Source organism: Hippopotamus amphibius, chromosome 3 (genome assembly GCF_030028045.1).
Source record: "Hippopotamus amphibius kiboko isolate mHipAmp2 chromosome 3, mHipAmp2.hap2, whole genome shotgun sequence".
NCBI lineage: Eukaryota > Metazoa > Chordata > Mammalia > Artiodactyla > Hippopotamidae > Hippopotamus > Hippopotamus amphibius.
Genome location: NC_080188.1, coordinates 188162319 through 188188411, shown reverse-complemented (window position 1 = coordinate 188188411; position 26093 = coordinate 188162319). Strand labels below are relative to the sequence as shown.

The window sequence follows — 26093 nt, the reverse complement described above, 5'->3', positions numbered from 1 at the left end:
AAAAATTTATGTAATAGAAAATTTATCCATGTAAAATTTTTTTTAAATTTTCTATCAGTTTTTATTTTTACTATACTGTCGTCATTAACTGTGTTAAGAAACAATTATTCTGACATTTGTTAAAGAACAGTCAGGCAGACTTTATTCAGGGGGTCTCCTATAATGCAGTTTTACAGCAGAGGAGAGAAACAGCTCAATTCTGAGCAGAACAAGGAAAAGTAGGGATTTAGAGGCAATGAGCAGAGTAAGGGGGTTGGTGGATGGAAAATAACAAAGAGGGTAGGATGATTCTTGCTAAAGAGACCTAACAGGATTCTTGCTGAAGGCAGACTGGGGTTATCAAATACCACCAGGGAGATGGTGGGGGATGAGAAATTTGGTCAAATATTAAGGATGATCAGATGTCCAGGGTAAGGAATTCTTGCCAAAGTGACAACAGAATTCTTCCTAAAACTGAGCTCTTGTGAACATGCCCAAGAAACAAGCTCATAGGAACCTGTCTAGTGTTTGGTCAAGGAGCAAGTCTTGGTCAGATGACACATTTTTTTCAAATTTTTGGAATTTACTAAGGATTTTTTAGCAGAATATATGGCCTTTTTTTCTAAATGTTCCATGTACTGTTGAAAAGAACTTTACATTTCCTCTTTATTAATATAAGGTTTAATATTTACCTATAAGATCTACCTTATTAAATAGTTGTGTAGATCTCTATCATTACACTTTTTTACCCTTACTGGATCTATCCAGATCTAGGAAATGTGTGCTGGAGTCTCATAATAGTGGCAGTGTATGTATATTTTAACCTGTATCTTCTGTATTTTCTGCTTTATGAAAAGTTCTGCAAGTAAAGCAGATTTGCAAGTTTTAGTCTTTAGCGCTAGTCAGTCTATTTCATTTTCTCATTTAATAATATTGGCCTGAAGAGATCATTAACTTTACTTCCTTTTTTATTTACATTTACCAAGATTTCTTTGTCATTTTATTTTTAACCTTACTTAAGATATAACTCTTGCTCTCTTAGTCTATTCCGGCTGCTATAGCAAAATAGCACAGACTTCATAGCTTATAAACAGTACATTCTCAGGCTGGAAGTCTGAGATCAGGGTGCCAGGATGGTTGGGTGAGGGCTCTCTTCCAGGTCACCAATTTTTGCTTGTGTCTTCGCATGGCGGAAAGGACAAAGAATCTCTTTGGAGCCTCCTCTACAAAGGCACTAATTCCACAGGCCCCATCTTGTGGGCTCTGCCCTCACAACCCAGGCACCTCCTACAGGTCCCATCTCCTAGTACTATCATCTTAGAAGGATAGAATTTCAACATATGAATTTTGGGAGACATAAACATTCAGATCATAGCACTTGCATGTGTCATTGAGCTGCATTATGAATTCTCAGACTATCACAGCACTGTTCTTTCTGTCTCCATGTACAAGGTATTTGTTTGGGTACATGGGTGAATTTCTCAGATTCTGTGGTCTTTCTGAGATGCATTCATTCAGACACCAGTTCATCCTCTCCTTCGGGGCTAAATAATTGCTGTGCATTTTTTTTCTTGTTTATAGTATTTGACATGTATATTCCCTTCTTGTTTTCAGATAGTCCCATCTGAAAACTGTTTATCATTCACATGACTTAATCCTGTTGATAATCTGACCCACTCATTCTCATTTTTGAGGGTTTTTTTCTTCCTTCAGGAATTCTAGTTAGTCTGCTTTATTTCCCGCCTGCTCATTGACATCCAAACTGAGAATGTGACTTTCTGAAATAGCATTGTTGACACCTTATTTCTGATACCAATTCACCTGATCTCTTGCAGAGAAGTGTGAACTGTCACTTAGAATTGGATGGTCACTTAGGCTGTGGCATTTTAAAATTGGTATTATTTCTAATTTGGAGAAGAAATGCAAGCTATTCTTCTGCTAGAAAATCTTATTTGGTCTTTTAGAAAACTGGCTTGCCAATTTGTCAGTGGGCATAATGCCACCTAAACAGATGGGTTTCTGAAAGAATAAGAACAAGCTTCAAGTTTGACAATTATATGCTAGATGAATATCTAAGAATTTGGAAGTCTGAAGATTGCAAGCTCTTAATGTTAGACTAAAATGGCATTGACACTTTTGTCAATGTTCGAACATTGAAAACTGCAGCTTAATTGTAATTTGCTTTAAATTTCACCTTAGAGAATCTATTGTCAAATACCTAAAGCTTCCCATGGAGGTTACTGATTTCTATAGAGCTTATTAACACATGATATTTTAATATTTAATACCATCTGTAGGAAACCTCTGAATCTAATACATACATACTTGTATAACTATATATGCATACATATATTTTCTCTGCATTTTAAAGGAACAATTGAAAACAGCTAATGTTTTATAATATACTTGGTCATGTTTCCATTTACCATGCTGATTTGTAGTAAATGTTAAGTTTGTTTTACATATTTTCCTATTTTAATTTGCTTTGAGAACCAATGAGCATTAGGTAAGCTACTCTGTATGAGAAAGTCAATAAAATCTAGAGAAAATGTTCTGCAAAAGCTTGCTATTTAATATTTACTAAATATGTATTCACAACCATCAACATGCTGGGTACTTTTCTAGGTATGTGGGAAATATTTGTGGACAAAAGAAAAGTAAACCTCCCTGCCTATTTTTTGTTTATCACCCTTTTGTTTTATTATGGTGGTAATCTAGGCTTCCTCACCTGCAGGTAATGGAAAAAATTGATTTTAAGTGGAAAATGGAATAACATAGACTATTATTAATGCAGGAGAGGAGTCACTCACAATTTTTGTGGACAAGCGGAAGCTGAGCAAACGATCTGAAGGAAGTGATCCCAGCACCAATAGCTCCTCGGTCACTCTGGAGACACTACATCAACTAGCTGCTTCCTATTTCATTGACAGGGATAGCACCCTTCGGAGACTTCACCACATTCAAATCGCATCCACTGCCATAAAGGTATGAGTACGTTTATCCTTGAACTATGTCCCAGCATTTGTTCTGTGTCTCCAGAATCCACGTCTACATATGTTCATGTCTTGATGATTTAAACAATTGTGTCCTGAAAAATAATTTAATATTTCCTTTTGCTTTGTGTTGCAGTACATTTAAGATGAAATTGTATATATTTTCATGTAATTTTGTTAACTTCATAATTGGGTCAAGGTTTTTCATGTCAGAGCCTTGAGTGAAATACACTTGAGTTGTGTAAGTTTATCTTCGGGGGCACAGAGTCTCTCACAAATGGATGAAACTTTGTTTTAATAACACTGATTTATTTTGTAAAACCTCATATTTTATCGTGTGCATTTAAAACCATTATCCTGAGAATGGCCTCTATTAGGATCAGAGTGGGTCAGTGACACAAAAATCACTAAGAAGTCTGGTACCAGGAGTATCCCCCACCCCCATACTTTTAAGACACAATTAAGAAGTACAGTATTTGTTTATAAGTTTCTAGAAGTCAAGATGCACCATAATCTAGAACTAGTGGATACACTCCATATGTTCACTAAAGTCCTTTGCCTTTGACTCAACTAAAGTTGACTTTATGAAAACTGAGAGAATGGGAGAGTATCTTTAATTTTCAGAAGAAATGAAGGGAGAGAAAGAGAGAGAGACACACAGAGAGAAAATGACAGAGAGAGAGAAAGGCAGTGGTTTCCAAAACAGTAGATGTTTTGACATATTTCCCCAGCAGTTTAGATCAGCATGTTATTGTGCTTGGCCAGTGGCCATTGCAAAACTAACAGACCAAAGAGTTGGCACAATGTGATAGTGTGATTCTGGACTAAGTTAATGAGAGCAAAATAAAACATAAAGAGCATTTCTTAGTGTTTCAAATGTAACATTTCATAATTAATGTAAAAAGCATTTTAAGTATATCATTTTATTGCTTTATGAGATTAATGTGTATGGTTTTTTCAGTTAATTGAAAGGTTAGTATGTTGATGTGTTGAGGATGCTAAGAAAAATTATCCCAAGTACATCTTTTGTCCATAACTGTCCCAGAGAGAATAAAAGGTGACATGAAAGTATCTTTAGTTTAAGAGTTACGCAAACAATAACTGCCCATCTTCATTATTGCTAGTAGATGAGGTTAAGAAAAAGACCTCTGGAGATATGGATTATACAGTTATAGCTAGTCTACTTCTGTCTATAAGACTTAAGTTATACTGAGTAATCAAGTCTATAAATTATATTTATGCTGTATAGATAAAAATGTAGCCAGCATGAATGCAGATGTTGTAGTTAATTTAAAATATTGTAAGGTAGGATAGTCTTGTAGGTATTTAGCTTGAGGTTGCTAAGAAGAAATAGGCTTTTTCAGAAATCAATTTCAATGATATAAACAGAAACTTAAAGTGTATTTTCTAATAGAAGACATCATTGTTGTAAGTGTGTTTATTATATGGCTATTGATTTTTTTGCTCAGCACCAAGTAGAATTATACAGTAGAGTTTTGGTATCCATACTAAGTAAGAAATATTCATTCACAGTTCATGACAAAATTTAACGGATATTTGTGCATACTCTTTTCTCCCACAAGAGAAGTATGTATCACAAAAGGCACATGTTTTAATGGTACAGGCATAGCTCTTAGGCCCTGATGATGCACCTAGTGATGACAAGGCTTCCTGTATGGTAGAAATGAGCCAGCTCCAAAGGAGAAGTGACATTTATAAAAGGGAGATCTAAGAACAGCTCTGGGGAAGTCAAAGGAGTAACCTGGAATGTGGGAGAGTAAACAGCCTCACCGTGAAAGGACGCCAGAGAATGCTCATTTTCCGTTAGTCTTGGAAGGGAGTTCTAGAGCACATAATGGAAATATTTTAAAGTGTGTGTAGTTGGGCTGGGAACAGGAAGGAAAAGTGGGACTTTTGATCAGGGAGAGGAAACAGAACAGTATGGGAATGATACAGAGATGGATTGTAAAGAGAAGTACACATATCTTGTGCATAACTAAGGAAAAAAAGGGAGTGAGGTATGTGTACTGACAGCAACATGGCTAAGAAAATAATCCTGGAAGCGCATAGGGCATGCAAGGGGAAGGTAGTAGGCACTGGGAAAGAGGGGAGGGCATTCAGACTTTTCAGGATCAAATATAGGCCAGGATGGAATTCTCACTGAGGCAGTTAGAATTTTATGTGACTAGAGATTATCTGGCCCAGGGTCAGGTGCAGTCTGGGCTATTGTGAAAGCTCCAGGAAAAATGCTTGAGCAGGTCTACAGGGTCCTTGCATTTCATGCACACTTTTATGCTCCTGTGTAATTTCCTGGGGAGATTATCTTTTTTATTTTCCTTAGTTATCAAATGTACCCCTACACAAATAAAAGATGTCTCCCCTCAATTATAAGATTATAATTGCTTAGATGGAAGTTAATAGGGTAAGAGGGACTGAGTGGTGAGGGTAGTGGGTGTGTAAGTGAAATCCAAGGGCATTCAACTACTGAAATTCCTTATATTTGAATAAATAACTCAATGCAAAGTGCTTTTGTAGATATTTGAAATCAAAAGCTTAACTCCTTTACTAAATCTCTAAAGGTTCAATGCATTGCTTTTATATTTTAAAGATTCACACTAATGGTAGCAAAATCTACAATTTCTTTGATTAAATAAAATACCTTGTGTTTTAAGTGCCGTGTAGTGGGCATTTAATTTCTTGAACAAATGTTGTATGAAGATGTCCCTTGATTCACAGCGTTTAGAAGACACAGTATTGTTAAAAAATAAAGTCACATAAGATCATTATCAAATAACAGCAAAAACATAATCAAATTTGCATAATCATGCCTGCTTTTATCATGCTAATTCTTGCAAAAACACAAAAGAGTTGGACAAATAGAGTTAACTATAAGCCAGTTTCTAGAAAATGGAATAGAACAAATGGTTGTTTTTAATCTCTCATAATTATGAATGTGAATGTAGATTGCAGTTCATTAACACATCTGTAAACAAAAGAATGGCTCAAATGCCCATATAGCTTAATTAACTGCTATACAATTCCAATAACGGCATTTATGTCAAATATTATTTCTCAATATAATTATTAGTACAAAAACATGTCAAGTATAATGCCTAGAATTATCCATTATTTCAGAAGATTCAATTCAATTGACTCAAGTTATCTAAAAAATCACACTAACATATTCTTTAGGTTTATTTTGAAATAGTCAAATAAACTTTACTATGTGACTGACAATGATGAGAGAATGAGAATATATTATACATTTTGGGGAAAATTTAATCATTACCTGATGTGCTATATGCATTTTCAAAAATTTCCTTAATACCCTACTTTTTAAAAACCAGATTATATGCAGTAAATACAATTAAATTTTTTGAAACTGTTAAAAATTTTAAAAGAGCTAAGTTAGTATTGTTTTTCTTAAAAGAAAATTAAAATACTATATTCCTAGCATTTGTCTAACATAGAAAAATTATTGGAAAGATTTTTATATTTATGGTGTTTAGAATTTTTTCCAACAAATTTAGGAGAAAGCACATACAATGTAATAAAATTAACTTGCATGTCAATGTTCCAGCTTAAAAAAATCTATCTTCGAATTGTGTTTTAATGCTACATAGTTTACTTAAAGGTGTTGAAGGTGATGTTGAGAAGAGGCTCCATGACTTTAGAACTACGTTTCTATTTCTGAAATTATAAAAGTACATTAAATTAAAATTTCAAAATCTATTCATAAAATTAGGGTATACACTAGATTATTAGAATAGTCAATAGAGAAAAGACAGTCTTCAGCAAGTGGTGGTGGGAAAGCTGGACAGCTGCGCATAAATCAATGAAGTTAGAACACTCCCTCACACCATACACAAAAATAAACTCAAAATGGCTTAGAGACATAAATATAAGATATGACACTATAAAACTAGAAGAGAACATAGGCAAGACATTCTCTGTCATAAATCATAGCAATGTTTTCTTAGGCCTGTCTCCTAAGGCAATAGAAATAAAAGCAAAAATAAACAAACAAACAAAAACAACAAATGGGACCTAATCAAATTTTTAAGCTTTTGCACAGCAAAGGAAACCATAAGCAAAATGGAAACAACCAACAGACTGGGAGAAAATATCTGCAAACTATGCAACGGACAAGGGCTTAATTTCCAAAATACACAATCAGCTCATACAACTCAATAATCAAAAAAAAAACACAACCCAATCAAAAAAGAAGACCTAAATCAACATTTCTCCAAAGAATACATGCAGATGATCAACAAGCACATAAATGATCAACATTGCTAATTATTAGAGAAATGAAAATCAAAACTACATTGAGGTATCACCTCACACCAGTTAGAATGGCCGTCACCAAAAAGTCTACAAATAATAAATGCTGAACAGGGTGTGGAGGAAAGGGAACTCCCTACAGTGTTGGTGGGAAGGTAAATTGGTGCAACAACCATGGAAAACAGTATGTACATTCCTTGAGAAACTAAAAATAGAGTTGCCATATGATCCAGCAATCCTACTTCCGGGCATATATCTGAAGGAAACTCTAATTTGAAAAGATACATGCACCCCAATGTTCATAGCAGCACTATTTACAATAGCCAACACATGGAAGCAACTTAAATGCCCATCAACAAATGAATGGATAAAGAAGATGTGGTACATATATATACAATGGAATATTACACAGCCATGAAAACAAATGAAATAACTCCATTTGCAGCAACATGGATGGACCTAGAGATTATCATACTAAGTGAATTTTCATACAGAAGAAGACAAATATCATATCACTTATATGCGGAATCTAGAATATGATACAGATGAACTTATTTACAGAACAGGAACGGACTCATGGATGTGGAAAACAAATATATGATTACCAAAGGAGAAAGGAGGGGCAGGGATAAATAAGGAACTTGGGATTAGCAGATACAAACTACTATATGTAAAATAGATAAACAACAAGGACCTACTGTATAGCACAGAGAACAAAATAAAATTTCAAAAGCTATTTATAAAATTAGGTGTGGCAATAATTTTCCAAGAAGCATTTTTGATATATAAATTATTTGATTTTGGGTAATTAAATTAGGAAAAGCTTATAATTGATTTTTAAGTTTCTCTTATATATGTTCAAAGAAAACAATTCAAGAAATCCCAATAAGGCAATTTACATGTAAATAATTCATAATAATTAGAGGTTTGATTTCACATATTAGTTTTATTTTCAGGAAGGTCTCTCTTTTAAATAGTAAACTCTCTTAGGGTCTCAAAAGAATGTTTTAACTTATACACACATAAACATATTTAATTATTTAGTACACTACAAACTGTACATTTAACAAGTTGGACAATTGTGATCAAGTTGACCACAAATTTATCTGAATTTTTAATATATACATATTTATCTGCCCTAATTTTTTTAGTATAAAGGAATAATATATCACTCCAGAATAATTAATATGTGTAAATTTAGTCATGACTAAATTCATGAAAGCAAAAATTTCCAGAATAATTAAGAATCATAATTTTTTATATATTCTGAGCTTTCATATGCTTGATAATGTTTTTGTAGTTTGCATTATGGATATTTACTTCCCCTTTACCATGTCTTCTCTAGTTTTTTTTTTTTTTTTTTTTTTTTTAAGGGCTCAACATGAAACACTTTATTTCTTTTTTAAATTTTATTTATTTATTTATTATTTTGGGGGGCATACACCAAGTTCAATCATCTGTTTTTATACACATATCTCCGTATTCCATCCCTCCCTTGACTCCTCCCCACCCTCCCTGTCCCAGTCCTCTAAGGCATATTCCATCCTCGAGTTGAACTCCCTTTGTTATACAACAACTTCCCACTGGCTATCTATTTTACAGTTGGTAGTATATATATGTCTGTGCTACTCTCTCGCTTCGTCTCAGCTTTCCCTTCACCCCCCGCCCCCTCCCAAACCTCGAGTTCTCCAGTCCATTCTCTGCACCTGCATCCTTGTTCTTGTCACTGAGTTGATCAGTACCATTTTTAGATTCCATATATGTGAGTTAGCTTACAATATTTGTCTTTCTCTTTCTGACTTACTTCACTCTGTATGACAGATTCTAGGTCTATCCACCTCATTATATATAGCTCCATCTCATCCCTTTTTATAGCTGAGTAATATTCCATTGTATATATATGCCACATCTTCTTTATCCATTCATTTGTTAATGGGCATTTAGGTTGCTTCCATGTCCTGGCTATTGTAAATAGTGCTGCAATAAACATTATGGTACATGTTTCTTTTGGGATTATGGTTTTCTTTGGGTATATGCCCAGAAGTGGGATTACTGGATCATATGGTAGCTCTATTTGTAGTTTTTTAAGGAACCTCCAAATTGTTTTCCATAGTGGCTGTATCAACTTACATTCCCACCAACAGTGCAGGAGAGTTCCCTTTTCTCCACACCAACATTTGTGGTTTTCAGATTTTGTGATGATGGCCGTTGTGATTGGTGTGAGGTGATACCTCATTGTGGCTTTGACTTGCATTTGTCTGATGATTAGTGATGTTGAGCATCTTTTCATGTGTCTGTTGGCCATCTGTATGTCTTCTTTGGAGAAGTGTCTATTTAGGTCTTCCACCCATTTGTGGATTGGGTTATTTGGTTTTTTGGTATTAAGCTGCATGAGCTGCTTGTATATTTTGGAGGTTAATCCTTTGTCCGTTGTTTCATAGGCAACTATTTTTTCCCATTCTGAGGGTTGCCTTCTAGTCTTGTTTATGGTTTCTTTTGCTGTGCAAAAGCTTTTAAGTTTCATGAGGTCCCATTTGTTTATTCTTGATTTTATTTCCATGATTCTAGGAGGTGGGTCCAAAAGGATCTTGCTTTGATAGATGTCATAGAGTGTTCTGCCTATGTTTTCCTCTAGGAGTTTTATAGTGTCTGGCCTTACATGTAGGTCTTTAATCCATTTGGAGTTTATTTTTGTGTATGGTGTTAGGAAGTGTTCTAATTTCATTCTTTTCCATGTTGCTGTCCAATTTTCCCAGCACTACTTATTGAAGAGGCTGTCTTTTTTCCATTGTATATTTGTGCCTCCTTTGTCAAAGATAAGGTGCCCATATGTGTTTGGGCTTACTTCTGAGTTCTCTATTCTATTCCATTGGTCTTCCTTTCTATTTTTGTGCCAGTACCATACTGTCTTGATCACTATGGCCTTGTAGTATAGTTTGAAGTCAGGAAGCCTGATTCCACCAACTCCATTTTTCCTTCTCAAGATTGCTTTGGCTATTCGGGGTCTTTTGCGTTTCCATACAAATCTTAAGATTTCTTGCTCTAGTTCTGTGAAAAATGCCATTGGTAATTTGATTGGGATTACATTGAATCTGTAAATTGCTTTGGGTAGTACAGTCATTTTCATAATGTTGATTCTTCCAATCCAGGAACATGGTATGTCCCTCCATCTGTTTGTGTCATCTTTGATTTCTTTCAGCAATGTCTTAAAGTTTTCTGCATACAGATCTTTTGCCTCCTTAGGCAGGTTTATTCCAAGGTATTTTATTCTTTTTGTTGCAATGGTGAATGGGAGAGTTTCCTTAATTTCTCTTTCTGCTCTTCCGTTGTTCGTGTATAGGAATGCAAGAGATTTCTGTGCATTAATTTTGTATCCTGCTACTTTACTAAACTCATCAATGAGTGCTAGCAGTTTTCTGGTAGAGTCTTTAGGGTTTTCTATATATAATATCATGTCATCTGCAAAGAGTGACAATTTTACTTCTTCTTTTCCATTTTGGATTCCTTTTATTTCTTTTTCTTCTCTGATTGCTGTGGCTAACACTTCCAAAACTATGTTGAATAATAATGGTGAGAGTGGACACCCTTGTCTTGTTCCTGTTCTTAGAGGGAATTCTTCCAGTTTTTCCCCCATTGAGAATGATGTTGGCTTTTGGTTTCTCATATATGGCTTCTATGATGTTGAGGTAATTTCCTTCTATGCCCATTTTCTGGAGAGCTTTTTATCATAAATGGATGTTGAACTTTGTCAAAAGCTTTTTCTGCATCTATTGAGATGATCATATGCTTTTCATCCTTCAATTTGTTGATATGATATATCACATTGATTGATTTGTGTATATTGAAGAATCCTTGCATCCCAGGGATAAACCCCACCTGATCATGGTGTATGATTTTTTTAATGTGCTGTTGGAGTCTGTTAGCTAGTATTTTGTTGAGGATTTTTGCATCTATATGCATTAGTGATTTTGGTCTGTAATTTTCTTTTTTTGTGAGATCTTTGCCTGGTTTTGGTATCAGGGTGATGGTGGCCTCGTAGAATGAGTTTGGGAGTGTTCCGCCTTCTGCTTTATTTTGGAAGAGTTTGAGAAGGATAGGTGTTAGCTCTTCTCTAAATGTTTGATAGAATTCGCCTGTGAATCCATCTGGCCCTGGGCTTTTGTGTGTTGGGAGATTTTTAATCACTGCCTCAATTTCCGTACTTGTGATTGGTCTGTTCATAGTTTCTATTTCTTCCTGGTTCAGTCTTGGAAGATTGTAATTTTCTAAGAATTTATCCATTTCTTCCAGGTTATCCAATTTATTGGCATATAGTTGCTTGTGGTAGTCTCTCATGATCTTTTGTATTTCTGCAGTGTCCATTGTTACTTCTTTTTCATTTCTAATTCTGTTGATTTGCATCTTCTCCCTTTTTTTCTTGATGAGTCTGGCTAATGGTTTATCAATTTTGTTAATCTTCTCAAAGAACTAGCTTTTAGTTTTATTTATTTTTGCTATTGCTTCCCTCCTTTCTTTTTCATTTATTTCTGCTCTGATCTTTATGATTTCTTTCCTTCTGCTCACTTTGTGGTTTCTTTGTTCTTCTTTCTCTAGTTGTTTTAGGTGTAAGGTTAGGTTGTTTATTCGATCATTTTCTTGTTTCTTAAGGTAGGACTGTATTGCTATAAACTTCCCTCTTAGAACTGCTTTTGCTGTGTCCCATAGGTTTTGGGTTGTGTTTTCATTGTCATTTGTTTCTAGATATTTTTGGATTTCCTCTTTGATTTCTTTAGTGATTTCTTGGTTGTTTAAGAGTGAATTGTTTAGCCTCCATGTGTTTGTATTTTTTGCAGTTTTTTTTCCTGTAATTGATATCTAGTCTCATGGCGTTGTGGTCTGAGAAGATGCTTGATATGATTTCTATTTTCTTGAATTTGCTGAGGTTTGATTTGTGACCCAAGATGTGATCTATCCTGGAAAATGTTCCATGTGCACTTGAGAAGAAAATGTATTCTGTTGTTTTTGGATGGAATGTCCTATAAATATCAATTAAGTCAAGATGGTCTAATGTGTCATTTAAAGCTTATGTGTCTTTATTTATTTTCTGTTTGGATGATCTGTCCATTGATGTAAGTGGGGTGTTCAAGTCTCCCACTATTATTGTGTTCCTGTTGATGTCCCCTTTTATAGCTGTTAGCATTTTCCTTATGTATTGAGGTGCTCCTATGTTGGGGGCATACATATTTACCATTGTGATATGTTCTTCTTGAATGGATCCCTTGATCATTATGTAGTGTCCTTCCTTGTCTCTTGTAATAGTCTTTACTTTCAAGTCTAATTTGTCTGATATGAGTATTGCTACTCCAGCTTTCTTTTGACTTCCATTTGCATGGAATATCTTTTTCCATCCCTTACTTTCAGTCTATATGTATCCCTTGGTCTGAAGTGGGTTTCTTGTAGGCAGCATATAGAAGAGTCTTGTTTTTGTATCCATTCAGCTAGTCTGTGTCTTTTGGTTGGAGCATTCAATCCATTTACATTTAAAGTGATTATTGACATGTGTGTTCCAATGACCATTTTCTTCATTGTTTTGGTTTTGTATTTGTAGGTGTTTTCCTTTTCTTGTGTGTCCTACTTAGAGAAGTTCCTTTAGCACTTGTTGTAAGGCTGGTTTGGTGGTGCTGAATTCTCTTCACTTTTGCTTGTCTGGAAAGCTTTTGATTTCTCCCTCAAATCTGAATGAGAGTCTTCCTGGGTAGAGTATTCTTGGCTGTAGGTTTCTCTCTTTCAGGACTTTCAGTATATCCTGCCATTCCCTTGTGGCCTGCAGAGTTTCTGTAGAAAGGTTAGCTGTTATCCTGATGGGTTTTCCCTTATATGTTATTTGTTGCTTTTCTCTTGCTGCTTTTAATATTTTTTTCTTTGTGTTTAATTGTCATTAGTTTGATTAATATGTGCCTTGGTGTATTTCTCCTTTGGTTTATTTTGTATGGGACTCTCTGTGCTTCTTGGATTTGGTTAATTATTTCCTTTCCCATGTGGGGACATTTTCCACTATAACCTCTTCAAATATTTTCTCAGACCCTTTCTTGTTTTCTTCTTCTTCTGGGATGCCTATAATTCGAATGTTGGTATGCTTAATGTTATCACTGAGGTCTCTGAGGCTGTCTTCTATTCTTTTTATTCTTTTTTCTTTTTCCTGCTCTGTGGCAATTATTTCCCCCATTCTATCTTTCAACTCACTTATTCATTCTTCTGCCTCAGTCCTTCTGCTGTTTATAGCATCTAGAGTATTTTTAATTTCAGTTATTTTGTTGTCCATTGCTGTTTGTTTTTCTGAGTTCTTATGAACTGTTTCTTGTACTTTCTCTATTTTGTTATCAAGATTTTGTATCATTTTTACTATCATTACTCTGAATTCTTTTTTGGTCATTTTTCCTATTTCCTCCTCATTTATTTGGTCTTGTGGGTTTTTTTTTCCTGCTCCTTTGCGGGCATGGTGTTTCTTTGTTTCCTCATGGTAGTCCAAACTTTTGGGGTTGCTTGTCCGGTTATGTCGGGCTCCTTGCAGTCCTTTCTGGTGTCCAAGGCCGTCTGCTGGTGTTCAGCTGGATCTCTGTGGGAATTATTGTGTCCTTCGGTGCATTCCCAATGCATCTGGGAGGGTTGTTGCACGGATCTCACACTTTCATCCAGGAAAGCACTTAGAACAGTGCCTGGCAAGTTGTAAGCACTCTAAAAATGTTAGCCTTTATTAATATGTTAACATTCAGCCTACCTCTGACATCACAGTGGTCCTGAAGCAGAAGCAGGCCAGCTTGGGCCACCCCTAGAGCCAGGGCAGCGGGTTCGAGGCTGGGACGCGGTGACCGCCCCACCGTCTGCCCGGGGTCCACAGGAGCCCAACCAGGCAGGGCAGAGAGCTGTGAGGCCCCAGCTTCGTGAAGGAGCGAGGGAGCGAGGGCCTGAGTTTAGCGGCTGAGGGAGTAGAAGTGAAAGGGTGCCAGGACTTTAAGGCGCTCTCTTCTCTAGTTTTGACAAACAATCTTAATTTGCTGGGGGGCAAGAGCAGAATCTGTTTTAATTTTTGTTTGGTTTTTAATCAAAATAGTTTCTTGTATATAGTGGCTACCAAGTGGTAAATTTGTAAAATAAAGTTAAGCTTTGCTGTTTATATTAAATACATAAATCAGGAAAAAAATTAAAACTTCAATTTGTGATGTACTTTAGCATCTGTTTCGTTCCACTCTTGTCAGCTCTTTCCTAGTTGAAAGGCTTCTTTCTTGTGACAGAGCCTATACTGTTTGAAGCTTTTATATTTTATTTGATGTTTACTCTCTCACCTTGCAATTGTCTTACTATCTTCATTCAAAATGCATCTTGTGTTTATCTTTCTTGTGACAAGTTTTATACATATATATATAAAATCATATTTTCTGTGTTATAACTGAGTGCTGACTAAATTATTATCTCTTCCATATACAAAGAATATTTGAAGTGAAAAAGCTTGAAAAAATAAAATTAAGCAAAGCAAATAATATTAAATAAAATTTAAATCTGTAAATAGATAGAACTGCTTCTAACTAAGATGGATTAACAAGGACTGGATTTACCCCCCTACCCGACAATCAAAAACAATGATAAAAGATATAAAAATAATGGTTTGCAAAGCATTGAACAATAGGCAATGAAGGACAATGATTATGAGAGATGGGCACAACTGAGGTGAGCCCTATGGTGGTCCCAGCATTCTGTCTTCAAAGGGTTTCCGGGATGTGGCTCAGGGAGAGAAAATCCAGGAAGAGACCTTCCTTAAATTGAGGATAGAGCTCAGAGTTTGGAGAGACTTAGGTGTTTATAGTTGTTGGACAGAATACCAAAGAGGAGAAAGCCATGTGGAGAGAAAACCCCAAGAACTGTAGGAGTTTGCCCTTGAGTACTTAGCAGGATGCTGTTGAGTGCATTCAGAGGAGGAAATTACCTGACTTTGGGGAAAAAACTACACTATAGGATTAGACAACATTATTTGGCACTCAGTCAGGGCCTGGAAAAGTGTTCCCACAAGCCAGAAAGGAAATACTAATAATTCATGGAGCACTGCACAAAATGCTTAGAAATGGCATGCTTCAATGGTAGGGAATAATCAAGCTAGATTAAGTTCCTCTCTGGACTCACCTCAAAATTTATAAACATAACAAGACCAAAATGAATCAAACTCTTTCCAAGAACTGAATCCCAGAACAAAGCTCAAGACTGCTTATAAGAATCCAAAAAAAAAAAAAAAAAAAAAAAAAAAAAAAAAAAAGCTAACATCCAACACAGTAAGATTCACAATGATAAAAATAGGTAAAATTTCCCAGGCATTGAAGGAGATAGAAAACACAAACCATAATGAGGAGAACTTTCAGCCAATTAAAGCTGACTCAGAATGAACACAGACTTTAGATTTACCAGACAAGAGCACTAAAATGAATATTATAACTGTATTCCATATTTTTAAAGTTTAATTAGAGACATGAAGATGGAGAAAATAACCAAATTGAGCCTATTGAGATTAAGACTATAGTATGTGACATAAAAGATACACTGAATAAGATTAGACGCCTATAATGCAGCATAGGAAAAGACAAGTGAAATTGAGATATAGATATATAAACTATTTAAAATGAAACACAGAGAGAACAAAATGCAAAAATCATTGAACAGTGGGCTCTGGGACTTCATGCAGCCATAAATATGTGTAAATAGAGACCCTAAAGGAGGCTGGGCGTGGAGGGAACTATTAGATACCACTTGCTATATAGTAATATTATCATTACTTTAGAGACAAAATAAAACACATTATCAGGTCTTGTGGGGTTTTTTTTTTTTTTTTTTTTTTTTTTGGAAGGTCAAGAGTCCAGGCATGGCTTACATGGCTTAGCTAATTCTCAAATCAAGGTGTCCATCAGAGCTAGATTTTCACCTGACAGTCAACTTGGGAAGGATCCTTTCCCAAGCTTACATGATTGTTGGTAGCAATAATGTTCTTGTCAGTATGAAGGTGTCTTTTCTTTTTGGCTGTTGATGGGAGGTGACCTTCAACTATCTGACAAGTGACTCCCTCCATATGGCAGTTCACAACATGTTAATTTATTTCTTCAGTTTCAGCAAGGATGAGAGTCATTATAAGACATCACATTCTTATTTAGTGAGCTTATGGACATGTAATCACATAATCAAATACATTATATCACCTTTGCCATATTCTATGGTTAGAAACAAGTCATGAGTCCTATCTACACTCAGTGGAAGAGCATTACAAAAGTGTGTGCCTACTATAAGGAAGGGATCCGGGGTGGGCACCTTAGAATCTGTTGCCACAGACAAAATAAAAAATATTTGAAGAATTAATAGTTAATTTCCAAATTAATAAGGATATTTAAAACCTACAGATCCAAGAAACTCAAAAAATGCCAAACATGGGAAAGAACAAGAAAATTAAACCAAGACATTTCATAAATTGCTCAAAACCTATATTAAAGAGAATATTTTAATTTTTGTTAGATGTCAGAGGATTCCCAATTTGAATAAAAGGCAACTCTACTAAGATATAAGGCTGACTAAGATTGTAAATGTTTAGATGTAAGTTCATGAGATATGGGGGTCCGGGGAAAAAAAGAGACACATTAGGTGCAGAGGAACAGAGCTAAGGATGACAGCAGATTACTTGGAAACAATACAAGCAAGAAAAAGTGGAGATGAGAGCTTTAAAATATGAAAAAATTCTGTCAATCTAAAGCTCATTTTCTAACAAAAATATTTCAAAAAAATGGAAAATATATTTTCAGATGTGTAAAACCTACAAGAATCTCAGCAGCAAACCTGAATTAAAGAAATGACATAGGAAATCTTTCAGGCAAGAAGGCTGTTGATGTCAGTCAGAAATATATATTTACACAAATGAATGAAGAAAAGTGAAAATGGTACCAACATTGGTCATTATATCTTTTATTTGTTATGATGATGATGATGATGTCTCTTTAAAAGAGAATCAATTCTTTAAATGATACCACAATCAATGTATTATGAGGTTTATAGTATATGCAGAAATAAGCAGTATGCCAACAATAGCATAAAGATCAGATGAAGTGTATTAGAAGTACAATTGACCTTTGAACAACATGGGTTTGATTTACAGGGGTCTACTTACAAGCTGATTTTTTTCAATAGTAAATATTACAGTACTACACAATCCACAGTTGGTTGAGTTCTTGAGTGCAGAACAAAGGACACAGAGGAACCATGAAGACAGATGGCCAACTATAAGCTACACTCATATTTTCTACTGTATGGAGGTTTTGTGCCCCTAACCCACTGTTGTTCAAGGATCAACTCTATAAAAGTTTAAAGTTCTTTTATTATCAGTGAAATGCTATAATATAATTTAAATGTAGACTGATAAGTGTGTATACTATGAACCTTAAAGCAACCACTAAAATAACAAAATAGTTATAATTAATAGGACAAAAAGGTAATATAATAGAATTACCTTAAAAATTAGTTCCAAGGAAGTTAAAAATAAAAAGGGAAAAAAGAACAGATGGGGAAATTGAGAACAAACATCAGGTAGATAGGCTTAAACCTAATAACATTCGTAGTCATATTAATATCAGTAGTCTAAACTTTCCCATTAAAAGGCACATTGTCATACTGAATTTTTTTAAAAAGGAAGGTTAAACTATATATTGTGTATAAGAAAATCACTGAAAATTTGAAAGTAGTTTAAAAGTAAAAGGATGAGAGTAGGTATACTATGCTGACATTGGAGTGGCTATTTTAATATAAAGAAAAATACATCTCAGAGAAGAATCTTACCAGGGACAAAGTCATTTCAGAGTGATAAACTGGTCACTTAATCCAGAGGAAATAATAATCCTAAAAATGTTTGTCCCTAGTAGCAGAGTTTCAAAAGGTTTAGGAGAGAAAAAAGTAATAAAGAAATTCATAATTATAGTCAGATTTTTAACAGCCTTCTTTCAGTCTGTGACAGAACAAGTAGACAGAAAATCAGCAAGGGCATTGTAGATTCAAGCAACACTCATTCAAGTCATGCAAATGCATTAATAATACAAAGGTATCAGGAAAATCCTCAAATATTTAAAAACTAAATAAGAAATTTCTAAATAGTCCATGGTGCAGAGAAGAAAACAAAAAGAGTATTAGAAATGATTTTGAACTGACTGAATATAATGAAAATACAGCATATCAAAATCTGTCAAATATTGGTAGAGCAGTGCTGAGTGGAAAATTTGTGGCAAACAATATTTTTATTCAGGAAAAAAAGTGATAAACAATGACCAAAGATTTCCCCTTAAGAAAGTAGTGTTAAAGATGAACAGTTAAACCCAGAGTAAAATAAAATGGAAATCAATTGAAATAGAATACAAAATAGAAAACTGAAAATAGAAAGCAGAAAAATAATAGAGAAAAAAATGGAAGAAAAACTGTTTTGTTTCTGTGAGGTTTTTTTTTTTTTAAGTGTGTCAATTAGACTGATAAACATTTAGCCAGAATTATTATGGAATAAAATAATGAATAGACAAGTTATGAGTATTAGGAATGAGAGAAGTAACATCACTAAAATTACACAGGTTTCAAAATGTTAGTAATGGTGTATCTCGAACAACATGGTGACTATCAATTTGAAAACTAGTAAACACATTTCTTAAAAGGCAATTTCCAAGGTTCACTCAAGAATAAATAACATGAATAATCCTAAATTTATTAAGCAAATTGATGTTGAGATAAAAACATTTCCTGCAAAGAAAACTCCTGGCCAAGATGGCTTCACTATTGAATTCTAACATTTTAAAGATAATAACTATATAAACTCTTCCAGAACATTTGACAGATGATCAAATCATTCTTTAAATCCAGCATTACTGTGATATAAAAACAAAATAAAGATATTACAAGGAAATAAAACTATCAGTATATCTCATGAGTATACATACAAATATTTTGTAACAAAATTTAAACAGTTTGAATTCAACAATAGATCAAAAGGATTACACACCGGCACTGCTTGGGAATTATCCCAGAAGTTCACGGTGTGTAGTCTTAAAAAATCAACCAGTGTAATTTATTATATCAACAAAGTAAATACAGATTAGGTAGGTAGATGATAGACATACAGACAGACAGACAGAATCTTCTCAGTACATGCAGAAAAATCTTCAGAAAAAATCTGACATATATTTCTCTTTCTTTCTTTCTTTTATTAGTTATCTATTTTATACATATTAGCATATGTATGTCAACCACAGTCTCCCAGTTCATCCCACCACCCCAACCCCTGCTTTCCCCCCTTGCTGTCCCTATGTTTGTTCTCTACATCTATGTCTCTATTTCTACCTTGCAACCTGGTTCATCTGAATCATTTTTCTAGATTCCACATATATGAGTTAATACTTGTTTTTCTCTTTCTGACTTCACTCTGTATGACAATCTCTAGGTCCATTCACATCTCTACAAATGATCCAATTTTGTTCCTTTTTATGGCTAATATTCCATTGTATATATGTACCACATCTTCTTTATCCGTTCATCTGTCGATGAACATTTAGGTTACTTCCATGGTGGCTATTGTAAATAGTGCTGCAGTGAACATTGGGGTGTATGTATCTTTTTGAATTATATTTCTTGTTAAAAAAACTAGAAAGAGAAAGGAACTTCTTCAACTTGATAAAGAGTGTATTTGAAAATCTGTGGCTAGAGTCATACTCAACAGTGAAGAGTAAATGCTTTTTCATTTATGTTCAGAAACAAGACAAAGATTTCTGCTTTCACTACTTTTATTGTATTAGAATAGTGCTAAACATTATACTAATAATAGTACTAAACATTTTAGTAGTAAACATTGTACTGTAAATTCTAGCCAGTGTAATCAAGCAATAAAAACAAATCAAGCATTCAGATTTGAAAGGAAGAAGTAAAACTGTCTTTATTCACAGAAGACATGTATCTATAGAAAATCCAATGAAATATTTTTTGAAAGATACAAGAAATGAAAAGGGAGTTAATCATTTGAAGGGTACAAGATTAATTTATGTGTAATTCTATATATGTATATTTCTGTGTATTTCTGTATACAAGCAATAGACAATCTGAAATTTATAATAAAATTGATACCATTTAAATTTGACAAAATATTTAAAAGCTCTGTATACTGAAAACTGCAAAATTGATTAAAACTAGTTGTTATTTTAATAGTTCCATTCTATTTTAAATACACACACAAACAAAATACATGTGTGTATCCCCACTCACCTATGTAGCTATCATCCCTCAGTCTCTTCTCTCTCTCTCTCTCTCTATATTATATTATTGTCTTCTGGCCACTATTTTTTTTTTTCTGATGAGTAGTTAGTTATTGTAGTTTTTCTCTAGAATCTAATACTTCACTTTCCCTGGCTGATTTTCAGACTTTCTCTTTATTTTGGACTTTCAGCAGGTTGACTGTAATGTGCCTTGGTGTGGTTTTCTTCCCATTTACCCTTCTGGGACATCCCCTCTGGGATTCTGATGCTAGACTGTTTGATATTGTCCTTAAAATCTTGTACTATCTGTATTATGTTGCCATTCTTTTTCTCTTTGTTTTTCAGTTTTATTAATTTCTAATGACTTTTTATTTCATTCATTTTTTTCCTTATTTGTCCAGTATACTGTAAAGCCAATTAAATAGTCTTCATTTATGATATATCTTTCATTTCTACCATTTATATTTATTTTTTATAGTTTCTGCTTTCTGAAATTCCCCATTTGTTTGCTTATATTGTCTAACTTTTCTAATAGATATTTTAACACAGTCATTATTATTATTTAAAAATTTCTGTCTGGTGATTTCAACCTCTTATTCATTTCTGAGTCTTCTTCCCTTGACTATTGCCTGTCTTGCCCTTTGAGTTCACATATTCTTGCTTTTTCACATATTATTGTTATTGCCAAATGTCCTGTGTAAAAAAAAAAAAAAAGACACTGAAGTAAATAATATTTCTGCTGAAAATAAGCATACTCCTTTCTCTGTTAGGCTTCTGTTATGTGTAACTGAGTCAATCTAATCTGGAATTGAGGTAGACCTGTGCTTTCTTCAAAATTTAACTTGATTTCCTGACTTCTGGCTTAAAATAGTTTGAAGACAGCATCAGCACTTTCCTTTTAGAAGGGCTTAGGATCTGGCCAAGAGTGAGCTTCAGGAAATTACCACATTCTTCACAACCCAGCTGCCAACTTTCTGAATCATGGGGAAACTGTTTCTGCTTGAAGGCTTGACTGCCAGTCTCCTGCAGAGTTATCTTTGTTTTCCAGTCTTGCCCTGGCTTTCCATCCACTAAAGGATCACTTTCCACTTTGATGCCTTGTCGCTAGCATTTGGAAGGCCAGTGCCTGGTACTTCGTGGAAGCCTGAAAAGCTTCAGAGGTATCTTTCCCAGCCCTTCTTCCCATTTTGTGCCCTGAACTTGGTGAAAGCCAAAAGCCCTGTACTTGGGGAAAGCCCAGGTGCTTCAGAGAGTATTTCTCTCAGCTCTGCTGTTTTGCACCTAACCTCCTATGTGCTATATTCATGTGTTCTATGAAAGCGAATGGCAGCAATTTACTGTGTGGGTGTTTACTCACTTTGGTGCTTCCTGGTATTTTAATCCATCATTTCAGCACTCACACAGCCATGAAACATCCTTTCTAGTTTCCCTTTACCTTATCAATGGCAGATTTATCCCCCCTCCTCTCTGCCAGAGATGAGAACAGTTTTGTGTTCCTTTCCTCCCAGAAAGGGCTAATGATTTTCTGGACTTTAGTTCATTTACAGCATCCACTGTACTCTTACAGTTAAAAAAACAAACAAAACCTCTGAATTTGAGTTTATCTGACTTATTTTCATTGTTAGGGTGAGAATGATGATCTCATGATTTTCTACATCCTAGCTAGAGTTGGAAGTTCTTACTTTTAGCCTCTACTATTTCATTCCTATTTCTCTGAATTCCATGTTAACTATATAAATTTGTTCAAAACACTCTATTGGATCACATCAGGTTTTTTTTTCCCTGATATAAGGTCACAGAAACTTCCCAGAGATTATTAAGACACTGCAGGTTTTTGTTTTATACTCCATAACATTTCTAGCAGTATTCCTGTTGAAGTGCAGGAGCTCCAACATCATACACCTTTCTCCCCTCCTTAGAGACTTTAGAACCAATTAAGAATTACTCATAGAAATCACCAAGACTGAAGTTAAAGTGTAAGCTCTATTTCAAGGCATCATGGAAAAGTGCAGACACAACAGGCTTCTGAACAGTTCACTCCTAATTAAAGTTAAATAACTACCACTCTCCCTCAGGGCAGAGCCTGCTCCTACAAGCTTAACGCAAGAAAAAATAGACACAATTATAACTTCTTTGATAGATTTATCCAAGTGGTATTTCAGAAGGAGCAGAGTAGAGCATGCATAATCCCATCCTTTAGTATCACTAATCAGGTCTTCTTTTGTCTTTGATGGAAGCTATTGAATGTAGGAGGGAGTTGGGCTAAGAGAACGCATGAGGGGTACCCTAGTAAAATTACTGTCAATGAAACATTAGACAAAATAAAATTTTTTCTTTTATTCCTCCTCTAGTAACAGTTTCTCCCCTAATTTCTCCTCTGGTAACATCCAGGGCAACTTTTTTAGATTGCTATAACCAGTGCCTCAAAATTGTCGAAGTAATGCTGTATACATTGTGACCATTGTTCTTATTACTATATTGTTATCTAAATTAGTCTGCTTTATTGCCTAGTATTTTGTCTCCTCCATGAAATGCAAAACACTTTTAAAAACATAGTAAATGTTGATCATAATCATCCTGTCTTCAACAGGAAAACAAGGCACTTTGGATTTTGTTTTGTTGTTTCAACATAGTTATGGATATTAGATCACTAAATTTATGCAACTCTTTTTTTGTCATTTAACCTTTACTTAGAGATTGGAGGCAAAACTCAATAGCGTTATGTCAGGGATCATGTCTATTTTCCAGAACTCTGAGTTGAATTGTTAGAAACAATGATCTGGAACAAAAACTCTCAAGAGCAATACTTTAAATCAATAAACTCATGAACTCTATTTCTTCCCACATATAAATTAAACTTGAAGTTTCCAAAGGAATATAAAAGAGCAAATGTCAAGTGATATCCCCAGTAAAGGATTCTGTTTCACTAAGCCTATGATGATGGCCCACCAGGATTGCTCAGACTAGTCACTCTGGCAGGTGTCAGCAAGAAAAAACTAAAGATAGGTGTAAAAACCACCTGGAGGATGTGTACATTTGAGCTCCCTCCATGCTTTGTCTCCTGCCTTAACTCTGTGTGTGTGTGTGTGTGTGTGTGTGTGTGTGTGTGTGTGTGTTTGACTGGCAGTATTTATTAAGAGAGCTCTGAAATCTTAAGTGATCCTCTCCAGTTTCCTCATATCCAATCAGGCCAACCTGATATACAAAACCCAAACAGCCCAAGAATATTGAAATAAAAATCGATGTGCACATATGAATATACCTGCAAAAATTAAAATTCATTAAAAATGTATATAGGAGAAAATAGGAAAATGTTCACAAGGCTACGTCAAATATTTTGTCCATTTCACAAAAAGAACCTTGATTTATTTCTTATATATTTCTGGTTTTAAAAGAGGATGCGAATATTACTAATACGGCCACATTTAGGAAATACAAGCTGTAACTCTTCCCTGAACTTCTTCCTAATTTAGTGTGCTAAATTGAAAAGATACAACTACATTATAATACCATGTGGTGTGATCTGATGCAAACTGACATTTAATGTTCACTTTAAAAATATCTTTATTGAGATATAATTCATATACCATACAATTCACTCATTTAAAGTGTCCAATTTAGTGTTTTTAGTATATTCTCAGATATGTACAAGCATCATCACAGTAAAATTAAAACATTTCATCACCTTACAAAAAACCCCAAAACACTTTAGCTATAATTCCCCTATCCCTGACCCATCTACATGCATCCCTAAGTAACCTCTAATCTACTTTCTATTCCAGATTTTCATATGAATATTATCATACAATATGTGGTTTTTTGTAACTGTACTCCTTCATGTGGCATACTCTTTTCAAGATTCACCCAAGTTGCATGAATTAGTACCTTTCCCCCTTTTTATTGCTGAATAATATTCCAGTATAAGAGTATAACACATGGTTTATCTATTCATCTACTGATGGACATTTAGGTTGTTTCCACTTTTTACTATTATTTATAATGCTGATACAAACATTTGTGTACAAGTTTTCATGTGGAACTATGTAACTCTAGAGTTCCTATGGTAACTCTAACTTAGGAACTTCCACACTGTTTCCAAAGCTGTTGTACCATTTTACTTCCCATTATAATGTATGAGGATTCTGATTTCTTCACTACCTTGCCAATACTTATTATCTGACTGATTCTAGCCATACTAGTGGGTGTGACATGATATCTCTTTGTGGTTTTGATTTGCATTTCTCAGATGGCATCACCAAGCATGTTTCGTAGGTCTGTTGGTCATTTGTATATCTTCCTTATAGAAATATCAATTTGGATCCTTTGCTCATTTCTTAATTGGGTTTTTTTCTCTCTTTCTTTTTTTTTTTTTTTTTTTAAGAGCATAGGCTCAGTAGTTGTGGCGCACAGGCTTCGTTGCTCCATGGCATGTGGGATCTTCCTGGAGCAGGGATCGAACCCATGTTCCCTGCATTGGCAGGTGGATTCTCAACCACTGCGCCACCTAGGAAGCCCCTTAATTGGGTTTTTTAATCTTTTTTTATTGTTGAGTTATAAGAATTCTTTATATATTCTAGATATAATTCCCATATTAATTGTATAATTTGCAAATATTTTCTCTCATTCTGTGGGTGGTCTTTACACTTTCTTGATGATGTCCTTTGAAGGACAACATTTTTCTTAATTTTGAATAAGTCCAGTTTATCTATATATTTTTTCTTTTGTTGCTTGTGCTTTTGGTATTACATCTAAAAATTCTTTGCCAAACCCAAGGTCTACAAAATTTACTTATATGTTTATGGAGAGTCCAACTTCCTTCTTTCTATGTGGCTGTCCAGTTGTCCCAGCACCACTGCTTGAAAAGATTATTCTTTCCCATTGAGAGGTTTTGGCATCCTTGTCAAAAATTAGTTGATCATAGATATATAGGTTTATTTCAAGACTCAATTTTGATTACATTGATCTATACATTTATCCTTGTGCCAGAACCACACAGTTAATTACCATTGCTTTGTGGTAATTTTTGACGTAAGGGAGTATGAGTACCTCTACTCAGCTGTCCATTTTTAGTACTGATTTGACTATTCCAAGTCCCAATTTCTTTCAACAACATTTTGTAGTTTCCAGAGTACATTTTTTGAACTTACTTTGTTAAATTTACTCTTAAGATATTTTTCCTCTTGATGCTATTGTGAATGAATTTTTTTTTTGAATTCTGTTTTTACATTGTTCATAGCAGGTATATTAGTCAGGGTTTCTCAGAGAAACAGAACAAATAGAAGATATCTATATCTATATATATATATCTATCTACCTATCCATCTATCTAGAGAGGAATTAGCTCACATAATTATGGAGGCTAAGAAGTCTCATGATCTGCCCTCTGCTAATATAGTTTAAGCCTGAAGACTTGAGAATGAGGGAAGCAACTGTGTAAGTCCAGTCTGAGTTCAAAGGCCCAATCATCAGGGAAACTGATGATGTAAGTTCCAGTCTGAGTTCAGGAGAAGACATACATCACAGCTCCACAGTCAAGCAGAGAGCACATTCTTTCTTC

The 26093-nt window shown here is 34.6% G+C and overlaps 1 protein-coding gene across 2 annotated transcripts in view; it reads left to right on the top strand.

Moving 5' to 3' along the window:
• Positions 1–26093, top strand: part of BRINP3 (BMP/retinoic acid inducible neural specific 3) — a 431062-nt gene that overhangs the window by 236206 nt on the left and 168763 nt on the right. For both annotated transcript variants that reach the window (XM_057729558.1, XM_057729559.1), the window contains one exon: positions 2774–2964. In XM_057729558.1, coding sequence (XP_057585541.1) covers positions 2774–2964 — 191 coding nt within the window. The remainder of the gene's footprint in view (positions 1–2773; positions 2965–26093) is intronic.